The 11866-nt window shown below is 37.6% G+C and overlaps 1 protein-coding gene across 4 annotated transcripts; it reads left to right on the top strand.

The window, feature by feature from the left end:
• The first annotated feature begins 764 nt into the window (after positions 1 to 764).
• LOC309489661 (galactosylgalactosylxylosylprotein 3-beta-glucuronosyltransferase 1-like) lies at positions 765 to 11851 on the top strand. 4 transcript variants are annotated; one of them, XM_082158529.1, is made up of 7 exons: positions 944 to 963; positions 3350 to 3412; positions 4894 to 4947; positions 7085 to 7203; positions 10127 to 10638; positions 10713 to 11009; positions 11121 to 11851. In XM_082158529.1, exons 4-7 carry the CDS (start codon positions 7092 to 7094, stop codon positions 11205 to 11207), a joined length of 1008 nt encoding a protein of 335 aa, XP_082014655.1. In that variant the 5' UTR covers positions 944 to 963; positions 3350 to 3412; positions 4894 to 4947; positions 7085 to 7091; the 3' UTR covers positions 11208 to 11851. The 4 variants fall into 4 exon arrangements, with proteins under 4 accessions (XP_082014656.1, XP_082014658.1, XP_082014655.1 ...); XM_082158530.1 differs by lacking the exon at positions 7085 to 7203 and having other exon boundaries at positions 765 to 963; positions 3236 to 3412; XM_082158532.1 differs by lacking the exon at positions 7085 to 7203 and having other exon boundaries at positions 765 to 963.
• Positions 11852 to 11866: the final 15 nt, after the last annotated feature.

An 11866-nucleotide genomic window follows, 5' to 3' on the forward strand; every position in this document is an offset into this window, starting at 1 on the left:
ATATAAAACCAATTCATGGTGATACTTGATGTTGTATTTATTATTTCAAATAATACAAATATTATTTCAAATAATGTTTTTATATTTCATAATTGTTGCAATGTCTTTCTACTGAAATTTAAGCAAATAATAAATAATTCCATTTTAAATGATTATATTATTAATTGATTTTAATAATAGATTTCCACTGTGAAAACCTACCCCATATAGTGTGACAACATGTTGGGGAATTTTGTCAGACAAAATCAGCCCTGAGAAATATCCACTGCTGTAAAATATGTGACCAGTGGCCTTGGTGACTCAAAATTTCAATGATAATGCCTGTACTGAAAAACACTGGTCACAAAAGCAAAACACAAAAACAAAAAAACATCTAAATTAACTTTTAACATCTAATTAAGATATTATTAATTAATGCATTAATTTACCAATTCATTCATTTAAATCAATAAAAAACAGCTTTTTAAGAAAAAAAATGGCAGGTTTCCACTTTTTACATTGTGGGTTTTAAATTACCCTCACTTTTAAACACAGCACAAAGTTCACAAATCTGACATGCTGTTTAGATTTTTACAGCCAAAGTTATATGAAACACTTCGATATTCAAATAACAGTTCAATGCCTAAAGTCTCTAATGGATCTGTCCACCCATGGAAATGTTCAGAAATCGACATCTCCATGTTTAAATTACGTGTGTTTGTGCGTGTGTGTGTGTGTGTGTGTGTGTGAGAGTGAGACATACAGAGAGAGAAAGAGAGAAGCAGCACAGAATGCTTTACTCCTCTTCAGATAAGGTTGTTACAGTGTCTGTCTTGTTTTCTCTGTTTTGTAAAAACACATTTTAGATTAGAATGTGCCTTTAAATTATTCACTAAAAGCATTTGCAGGAGCAAGGAAAGAAAAACAAAAAAATGAGTGAAGAATTTGTGCAGGGCGGGAATCGGCACACTTGAAAGCATTCAGGTAAAAAATAAACTCTTCTCCTACAATTAATGGACTGAACCATCATTAATTCATACTCTGACATTGCTAATATAATTTCTAAAACAATTAGAGACCCAGCCACATGGAAGTGCTGTGCTAAGACAAGGCTATTTAATACGTCGCCGTATGTTTCCTTTCTGGGTTTTGTCTTTCCAGCTGAGAGACTGTGATTACTGTAGCACATGGATGTGACCGTGCAGGGGTTTTTGTCTGCAGGCTGAAGGCATCGAGTAGGACAGTTAGAGGGTGTTTTTAAACTCAACTGTGACATGTGCATGGACATCAATCAATGGACATCAGCCAAACCGCCCCAGGAGCTCACAGCACTGTCCCGTGTAGTAAAGGACTGCATTAATAGCTTTTAATGACCTGATTACTTAAAAAAAACCTGTTAAAACTAAAAGCCACAAAAACTTGTCTCTTGGTATATGTTTGATTCGTCAGTTTAATCAGGGCAAGCATTTTCAGCTTCTGTATTTGCACATCGTTTGTGGAGACTGTATTAGGAAATCTCATAGTGAAACAATACACATCAGTTCGAGAGAGAGAAATACAGGGAGGGAGAACATAAGAGAGGAAGGGAACATCTGTCATTTTTACCAGCGATCTTCCGCCAGATTTGGTCCCTCTGTTGCCATAGCAACAGTCATTATGCATACTTTCAGATTTTAGAGTTTGTATTCAGGAACTGGTACTATTTGCACAATTTCCAACTCAGTCTGATCTCCTCTTCTGCCGGATTTCCATCTCAGTCTGATTTCACTATCCAATCTGAGTCTGATTTCCTGCTCAGTTTGACTTTACTGTCTGATATCAACCCGAGTCTGATTTCACTCTCCGATTTCCAACTCAGTCTGATCTCCTCCTGTCTGATTTCCATCTCAGTCTGATTTTATTGTCTGATATCCACCTCAGTCTGACTTTACTTTCAGACAGTCTGATTTCACTCCTTGACATCCACCACAAGTTTGCTTTCACTGTCTGATTTCCATCGCTGTCTGATTTCACTCTCCAATTTCCAACTCAGTCTGATCTCCTCCTGTCTGATTTCCATCTCAGTCTGATTTCATTATCTGATATCCACTTCAGTCTGAATTTACTTTCTGACAGTCTGATTCACTATCCAATCTCCACCTCGGTCTTTACTGTGTGATATCAACCCCGAGTCTGATTTCACTCTCTGATTTCCGACTCAGTCTGATCTCCTGTATGATTTCCACCCCAGTCCAATCTCCTCCTCTGCCTAATTTCCATCTCTGTCTGATTTCATTGTCTGATGTCTGACAGTCTGGATTGGCAGGGAGGCAGAGAAGCTCAGTCTTTGCCAGGTTGAGCTAGGTAATGTTCCTTCAGATGTATTATCTTGATGTTTTAAGAAGACTATCCTGTTTATAGTTAGAGCCTGGCCAAATCCAACCTTGAAGAAGCTGTGTGTCGGTGTGTGTGTGTGTGTGTGTGTGTGTGTGTGTTAGTCTTCTTGGTTATAGGTTAAGGAACCACTGACATTATTGGAGATTGACTGACTTGTTTTCTTTGACATGTTGGCGCCTGGACACACAGTCTTGTGACGTCGGAGGGACACAGGGTCCCTAACTCAGGGTCCTGGTGGTAGCCGTACAGACTATGGAGATGTGCTACTGCCTATCAGTCCATGTGTGGAAAATTACTATGTTTATCTATTTAGCCAATCAGAATCATTCAACCTGAAGTAATGACGTAGCTTAGACATTGGTGAAGGGTATAACTGCTGTGATCTTTGTAACTGTTAGCGGGGCGGCCAACGAACTCCTTGTGAGTCTTGAAGCTGACTTCTGCCTGATGAAACTACAAAATCTTTCTTTCATTTTCTTTAATCCCCACGACACCCTCCGTCAAACGTATCGTGCCAAAATCGTGCAATCTGAACCAGGCAGTTTAAATCTATTTGAAGAATCTATTTGTTTTTATTCTTTATGTTTTAATTCTGTTTCAGGGTGTATCATTTTCATTTGTCCAATTGGTTTTTCAGATGTTTTATAGGCCTATGTTCTTTATTTTTTGTACAGCACGGTTTGAACATCTGTAGTTTTTAAATGTGCTTTATAAATTAATAAACTAAACTAAACATTTGTAAAACAAAGCCTCATTCTTGAGGTAATATTATTATATTCCTCATGTTTTGGGAATTTCAGTTGGTGACGTTGTTGATGATTGCCCTTTGTTTTTGCTGCCATCTCCCATCAGCATCCACAATTGCACTCTTTGTTGTCAGAATGAGAGGACGCATTCTTCCGGAGGGATGACCTCTCATCCCCTGCTGGCCCTGGCACTGCTCACACCAACCCACTCTCTCTCTCCGTCTCTTATTGTCTTTTCTCTCTCAAAGGCTACCAGCAGGATATCTGACTGTAAATGGTTGCGTCAAGGCAACGAAAGATAGATGCAATATGTAAGTATAACTGGCTTTAATATAAAAATTTTAAACGGTGATATGCTTTCTCTTTAATTGCAAAAGTGTGAGATGTATGGCGTTTAAATGTTTTATTGTCACAGTTTTAAAAATTGGGAAGAAATTGGAAAACAAAAAACTAAGCTTTTTTTATGCAAGCTTCAGTTGTGCTGAATATATCATCTCTTTCTCTTCCAGCCAAATTTAGCAACACATCCATATCTCCCTCTGGGACACGCGCACAATAAACAAACTGAGACTAGTGTGAGGCACCAAGCAGTGCTGCCTTTTTATTGGTTGTTTAAATGTTTGTCTAAACAAGTACGGAGTGAATCTGGGCCTCTTGCATAAGAAATGGGGACAGGCAAAAGATTAGGATGCTTATGAAGGATCTCCAGAAAAATTGAACCGTAGATCATGAAGAAAATGTAAAGGAGTTTGGGTTATTTGACAGTGTTTTGGAGAACATTATGAATGAATTATGAATCAATCATAATGAAAAGATTTGTTTGCATTATGCCATTTGTTTTAATGACAAATAAGCACATTCCTCCACATTCATTTTTTAATGTTTATTTTTCCTTTTCCTTTTCCATTTGTTTTACTGTTAAATGCAATGCATTTATTTAAATTAGCATAATGTCAGTACAATGTAAGTACTTACATGTTGTATAAATACTGATTTAAAAAAAATACTTTTATATTAAATTCTTATTATATAGGTTTTTATTATATACAAATGTTTATACACTGCCCGGACAAAAATAAAAAAAAGTCCCTGTTTGGATTTAAATAGGCAAATGCTTAAGAGTCTATGATTTTTGCAGTGATTATTATGTTTCTAGCATGTTATATGTTTGCCAACAGTTCTTCTAACCAGTTCATCTAATTGATGGAGTGTGTAGCTTTTCATTACTTAAACAACCATGTAGGAAGACACATCATGGCCATCCACCTCTCGATGGAAATAACATCACAACATTTATTTCCATCAAAAGGTGCATACATTTTTGGTAAAAATCTTGAATTGTCAACCTCAGTTCTGTGGCTTAATCAGATCCAGTCTGATTCCCTGGCGGCGCTCATTATTTTGTGACTTACTGAGACACACAATGGTCTGACCTAAATCTAACACCCAAATTATTGACAGAGAGAGAATGTACGTGCGTGCATGTGTGCGTTTACAACTTGGCTGCTCTGTTCCTGACCAGAGTTTTCATTCATTCATCTTCATGTTTAAAATGTTTGTCTGAAATCCTTACAGAATGACCTGCCAAACCATAGAGAATGTTCAGTATGAATGCTGTGACATTCTGACCAGGAATACATATCTGGGACATTTATTTGTTCTAGTTATGCTCTAAAATATTTCATTATTTATTCTATGTTTTTCATTGTTTGAAATTGTACATCAAATGATTACTGTTCATGATATCTGAGTCTAAATGTGATTATGTGTCTCAATTATTCGCATGTCTCAGTTCCTGATGGAGTTGCCTGCTGCGGGGACGATGAAAAGAGAGGGATAAACACCGGTAAGCTCATTTAACATGCAGAGAAACAGAAAAACATCTCTATCATAGGATATGTACTGCGTTGGTACTGCTGGAGTATCTACTGAAGACATGAAATTGAAGACACACACTCAAACACCAGAAAAGACCCAAGATTGTGAGGATGCATTCGAATTTTTGGTCTCTTCAAATTTCTATTCAGTTGCTACTGAAGCAAAGTTTAAAGCTTATACTGACCTATTTTCTGGGAAAAAGAAGCTGCAGAGAAAGCACATTACAGGGATGTGTGCAGTGATGGCAGCAAATGCTTTAAAAATTGTTCAAATCTCTAACCCCAAGCATAATGATTCTTGCCTTAGCAAATGGCACTTATGAAGCAAGGATGCTCGATTATGACAAAAATTTGGATCATGGTTATTTAAAACAATTGACTCTGGAAACATCATGCATTTATAAAAAATTAAATAAAATCATATATTTTTACTGGAAACCAAATAAAAAATACATGTAAAAAAATAAGAAAAGAAAATAATATTGAAATAATAAATGAAAATAAATATGATCAGCTTTGTTGTAGTGCAATTCCTCATCATACTGAAAACTCCTAAAAAAACATATTAGTAAATTATATTCAACATATTAAAAAATTCGAATTATTTTTCAAATATATTTAATCTCTAGAGATATTATTTCAGTTAGACCAAAAAAGGGAACAATGATTAGCCTAAATCAGTGCTTTTCAAACATGCCCAGAGCTGTGTTCGAAATCGCCCCCTATACCCTCATTGACTATTCCCGTCATTAGTCCACTAATATATTTCACTTGAGGGAGGGAATGAAAACGAGTGATTGAATTCAGCCGCCGCTTTTGCATAGTTTGTGCTTGCTGTTTAATAATCATTTGAAACTGGCAGCTCCAGTATGATGAAAAGATTCATCTTGAACTCAGTCAAGGAAACTATGTATAAACCTATTAATCAAGTAAAGAGGAATTTATACTAAAATTTGACTTTTTATTTTAATTTGAGCAGTATTAGTCATATCATTTATTTATTTTAGTCAATTTTACTTGGAATGGCAAACATGGCATTGAAAACCAGTCAATGGCATTGACAAGAATTAAAATAAAATAAAATATAAAACAAAATGCTCAGATAATTTATATATTAATTTAAACATGTATCAGCCCTTGTGAAAACGAGTACACTATTGCAATACAAAAGTGTGAATTATTTATGTTTTATTACATAAAGCTGTGGTGGATTATGGCGGATTAATCATAACTAACATTTATTTTTCTTGCAGGATTTAACAATTATATGCTTTTGAAACCTGAAATGCTTTTGAAAACCCAAACACTCAGTCAGTGTGTCTCAATCATGTCTGAACATAACAAAAGGGGAAATGAAACTAGACAGATATCTAAAATGAAAAACTCATGACTTTGAGTTTTGAGTGAAAAGTGAAGTAAATCAAGAAATCCAGAGTTTGCTTCTAGTAACAGAAGGGTTTGCTGAATTATGCAAATGAAGAACCAATGATATTGTAGGAAAATTATGTAATGTATCTTGTCACCTTTGCCATGCTCCTCTTCTATAAAAACTGTTGTATTCTTTTTGTTGGTGGGATTCTTTCTGAAATTTGTCTGAGATCCTATGGCCGTGATTAAAGCATATTCGAAGGCATTGTCTGGAGTCTGTTTAGTTATTGCTGTGCAGCAAGTTAGTGGAGCACTAGAGATCTTATTTGCCAAGTGATAGTGTTTAGGGGTCAAGACGTTGATAATAAATATTATTGAACGTTGATCAGGAGACGTTTAGGGGCGTCGAAAAATCTACCATTACAACATGATTTAAGTTCATGTTTACTTGTGCATTCGCATTATTTTGTGCAGAAGCAAGTTATAATGTTACGCTGTTTTCGTCGGATTCATCTGGTTAGTAGGCTAAATAAATGCCTTTGGGTGAGTTAAGTAAACTGCTTTATTTTTCTGGTTTTACTGGTTCATTCACTGTTCTTCCTCACAAAACCCTTTTTTAACTGAACAACTGAGATCATTATCTCAATTATCATGTTTTCATAATTGTTGACGGCTTAAATTGTAATTAAAAATGGTATCCGTTTAATACCAATCACTAAGGTGACTTGTTTGCCACAGGTAAGACATGCCGAAGAGAAGGGACTTCCTTGCACTTGTTTTGATTGTAGTACCATGGACTTTACTCCTCACGCTTTGGCACCAGCGTGCTGGCAACCCGTTACTTCCAGCTCCGAAGGGTAAATACTAAGATCGTTGTCTCAAATGCTACAAGTTAATTTAGGCAATTAGTGGGATGATATCTTACGTTATGGTGCAACTGGCACATACCATTAGATGTTGTGGCACATCCATTTAGTCATTTCCATTTTAGTCTGGGACTAGACTTAAGCCTTGTCTGTGAAACCGGGGGCATATCTGCAATAAACTTCAGCGGATAATTTTGCTAAACTAACACAATACAACAAGACGAAGGCGTTAGCTAACACAACATTAAAAAGTTACCATCCAGGAGCTTGCGATCTGCAAGTGAAAGGCGCCTTGTGGTGCCATCCCAAAGAGGCACACAATCACTTTCACCAACCTTTATCTTGACTGTCCCAAGCTGGTGGAATGACCTGCCTATATCAACCCAAGAATTTTCAAGGAACTGCTAAAGACGCATCTTTTTCTTCAACACTTGACCCGTTAATACTAACACTTAATATCATATATCTATTAAAAAAACTTTAAAAAAACTTGCTACATGTACTGTGCTGGAATAACTGGGACTGGTCACTGCACTTGCGTATTGTTGCCCTATTGTTAGTTTGATTGCTTCTATTGCTCTCCTCATTTGTAAGTTGCTTTGGATAAAAGCTTCTGCGAAATGATTAAATGTAAATGTAATAAAAACCTGTAATATTGAGCTAATACATATAAAGTCACAAACCAACACATTCTCACCTGTGAAAGGTTATCCCATTTCTTCGGGAATTGAAATCTAGGCGGTTTCACAACCAGAAGCTGTGTAATGTTGTAGCATCATTGATTATACTGTGAGTGATGACATGCTTGCCGTTCCAAGATGGCGGGTGTGCAAGTGTATCGGAGCGGTCGAATGTTGATCCTACGTATACATATCTATGGTTGAGGGCAGTGGTGTAGTCTACGTGATACGCAGGTATACGCCGTATACCCACTAGAAAAGGCCAAGGATTTGCGTATACCCACTTAAAAAAAGCGTGAGGATACGTATCAACTCCGTTTTGTGTCAGAACTTTCACTTTCATTCATAAATTCACCCCGTCTGTGTTTGCGAAGCGACGGATCGAATCGCGGAATCCAGTCACAAATGGAACTTGCTATATAAAGCAGAACGTCACGGAATTAGGCTATTTTTGAATGAATAAATCAAAAGTAGCTGCTGTACAATGAATCAAATCTCGATATGGACTAGTGTCTATGAATATTAAAGCTAAAAGAGACTGCAATTGTTCTACGCGTCTCTGGGAATGAGCGCTCAGTGTATGCTCCACTACACACACACACACACACACACACACACACAGAGAAGCACGCGTGACTCACGCTCGTGGTGTTTTCAGTTTCACTGTAGCAGCTATTGAGACATGATGTAGGCTACACATGTGCATTTCATCGCAGAGCTGCTATGAGAGTCACTTGATGAGAATTTCACCATTTCATTTGATAAAACTATCGTCATTCATTCGTTTCATATACACACAGAAACTGTTATGTCTTTACGACAACCTGTCAAAATAAAAGTTCTGTATAACTTCAAGAAATTATAACAGAAATATATTACTATTGCACAGAGTATACTTCAGGCCTAATAATAATAATAATAATAATAATAATAATAGTAGTTTATTAAAACACACAGAAACTCAAATGTCTACAACCCACCAAAATAAAAGTTCGGTCTAACTCAAATTAATTAGAAAGGAATTGCACAGTAAAATGTATTTTAAAATAAATTTTTTTTCAAAAACACCATTTCTAAAAGTAAATTTGTATTTGTGCCTATAATGTTTTGTTTTTTTAAATTGTTGATAATTGTCAACTGATAAAACCTGTGCTTCAGGGACCATATTCATATAACAAATAAATAAGTTGATAACACTTAGTATTTCATAATGCTCTCAATTACATGTCGATGCATACTGTATGCATTAGTGAGTATGGTGGTGCTTATGGGGTGACGCTCTGGGCTGGGTGAGTATGCGGCGGGGGGGGGGTGGGGGGGTGGGGGGTCTGGGGGTGTTATATTAGAGTATACTCACTACAAAAAACTAGACTACACCACTGGTTGAGGGCATGTATACCTAATGTATACGTAGATGCCACATTCTCACCTTTCACAGGAGAGAGTGTGTCGGTTTGTGTTTTTATATGTACTACAGGTTTTTACTATGGTACTTTTACATGCTTTTACTTTTACTCATAGGTCTTACTCAAACTAGGTCACCCGGTAACTTTTTAATGTCGTGTTCGCTGACGCCTTTGACTTGTATTGTGTTAGTTTAGCAAAATCCTCTGCTGAAGTCTATTGCATATATATATATGCAATAGGAATGCACAATTATAGAATGCACTCTATAACGTTTTCTATTGTTATTGCGGTGCATTATGGGATTGAATGAGTGCACTCTATAACGTTTACTATTGTTTCTACTACAAGAAACACTACTACACTACTACAAATGGCTGTCCCCTCAAATAAAGGCCTATTTAAGGGTAAAGGGGGTGATTTCGGACACTTGGCGGTACGATAGTAGCAATGTGGTCACATTTAATAGATTAGCTCACAAACATTAGCGCAAAACCTTTATGAAAGGCCTACAAACTTCTGAAATTTGCAAGTAATTTGCTCAATTAGTGAGTGAATGAACGGGTGATCACCTTTTTTTTTTTTTTTACAAGCTTGATATAAAATGGAACATCACTATTGTTCAATGACTTCAAGCATTGTGTACCATGACACTGGATGTGCCACAAAATAAAAATGCACAGTAGTATATACATCCAGTAATCTCCAATATCCACCAAAATTGATAACAATAAAAAAAAAAAAAAACGCATATCAGCTTGCTAATAATGTGGTACCGATATATTGTGCATTCCTACTCTAAACTCTTGGTTCTTTTTTTTTATGGACAGTTAACAGAACTGGGGTCAGTAAAGCTCACCAAAGAAACTTTAGACTTCATGAGCCCTGCATCATAAAGAACAAGCACATCACTGAGGTCATCCAGATGAAGTACGTCCACAGCCGCTCTCCACCCTGGTCTGATGCATTGCCAACTCTTCACGTAATAACTCCAACCTACAGGAGGCCTGTCCAGAAGGCAGAGTTGACCCGCCTCACCAACACTCTCCTACACGTCCCCAACCTTCACTGGCTAGTGGTGGAGGACGCGGTGGAGAGGACGTCGCTGGTGTCCAGACTGCTGGAGAACACTGGACTGAATTACACCCACTTGTACATAGAGACGCCTCAGAATCTCAAAGTGCTAAAGAAGCCCAGAAATGCACGTATTCCTCGTGGCACCATGCAGAGGAACCTGGCTCTCCGCTGGCTGAGGGAGAACATCAACCCCAGCTCGGGTCATAAAGGAGTCGTGTATTTTGCAGATGATGACAACACTTACAGCTTGGAGCTGTTTGAGGAGGTACAGTACATATGATCTGCTGTTCATAGTTTGTGTCCTTTCATATTCCCCATTCCATCCTCTTTGTGCCGCAGATGCGTTGGACTCGTAAAGCATCTGTCTGGCCGGTCGCTTTCGTCGGAGGTCTCCGGTACGAGTCCCCCAAAATCAACTCTCAAGGCAAAGTGTTCGGCTGGAGGACGGTGTTTGACCCTCGTCGACCTTTCGCCATCGACATGGCTGGGTTTGCAGTGAACCTTCAGCTCATCTTCAGCAAACCTCAAGCGTACTTTAAGTTAAAAGGGGTAAAAGGTGGATACCAGGAGAGTAGTTTGCTACAGGATCTGATCACTCTCAGTGACCTGGAACCCAAAGCCTCCAACTGCACAAAGGTGAGTCGAGTCCTAAACCTGAAGCTTCATAACTTCTCTAAGTCATTTCAGTTCCTTTTTTGTTTTTGGAAATTACAAGGTTTGTAAAAGAAAAATGGGTTCTGGTTTCAGGTACTGGTTTGGCACACCAGGACAGAAAGACCCTTGCTTGTGAATGAAGGGAAAAAGGGATTCACTAATGCCAGCGTGGAAGTATGATGAACTGCTGTCATACTGTTGACTGGAGTGCACTGAATTTAAACTGTCTCCTTGTCAAAGACAGACTTGAGTATTTTACTAGACACTCTCACTAAAGGAATTTAAAGGAACTGTAAAGAGTCAAACTCTTGAAAGCTTTGCAACAGCTACGACTTTTGCCCAGATTTTTGCCCCGTCTGGAGTCTGGATTAGTCTGCCAAAAGTCAGAGCCAGTCTACCAATTTTTGGAAGTCCGAGTTGACAGATTTTTCAGAAACTTGCATGGTGGCCACTGACTCTGATTTTCTAGCTTGAGACTATAATTCATTCCAGTTGGAAGATATTAAACATGTTATATATTTTGAGCCGATTTTAGAATGGATATTATTTTCATTTGTCACGTGTCTTCTAGCAACAAGGCGCATGTTTCTGCGTGAGTTTGTTGTGTTGGAACCATATAGGTTATATAAACATAGATGCTGTTATGTTAGTGGCTGTTTCTATGGGCCACTCTATGTAAGCTGTCCGCCATATTGGAGTGGACAAAACACCGGTCTCGAGAGCAAGTTGACTGAGCGTAGTTAGATGCATGTATGAATATATATGCAATAGACTTCAGCAGATGATTTTACTAAACTAACACAATAAAAACATAATATATGTCATGGTTATATTTTAAT

Source organism: Leuciscus leuciscus (genome assembly GCF_965113295.1).
Source record: "Leuciscus leuciscus genome assembly, chromosome: 24".
Classification (NCBI taxonomy): Eukaryota; Metazoa; Chordata; class Actinopteri; order Cypriniformes; family Leuciscidae; genus Leuciscus; species Leuciscus leuciscus.

Bases quoted from the DNA above. Each gene is read 5' to 3' on its own strand.
- LOC309489661 (XM_082158529.1), top strand. From the start codon at position 7,092: ATGCCGAAGAGAAGGGACTTCCTTGCACTTGTTTTGATTGTAGTACCA. The intron at 10,639-10,712 runs GTACAGTACATA...TTTGTGCCGCAG, and splicing joins GCTTGGAGCTGTTTGAGGAG to ATGCGTTGGACTCGTAAAGC. The intron at 11,010-11,120 runs GTGAGTCGAGTC...TTCTGGTTTCAG, and splicing joins AAGCCTCCAACTGCACAAAG to GTACTGGTTTGGCACACCAG.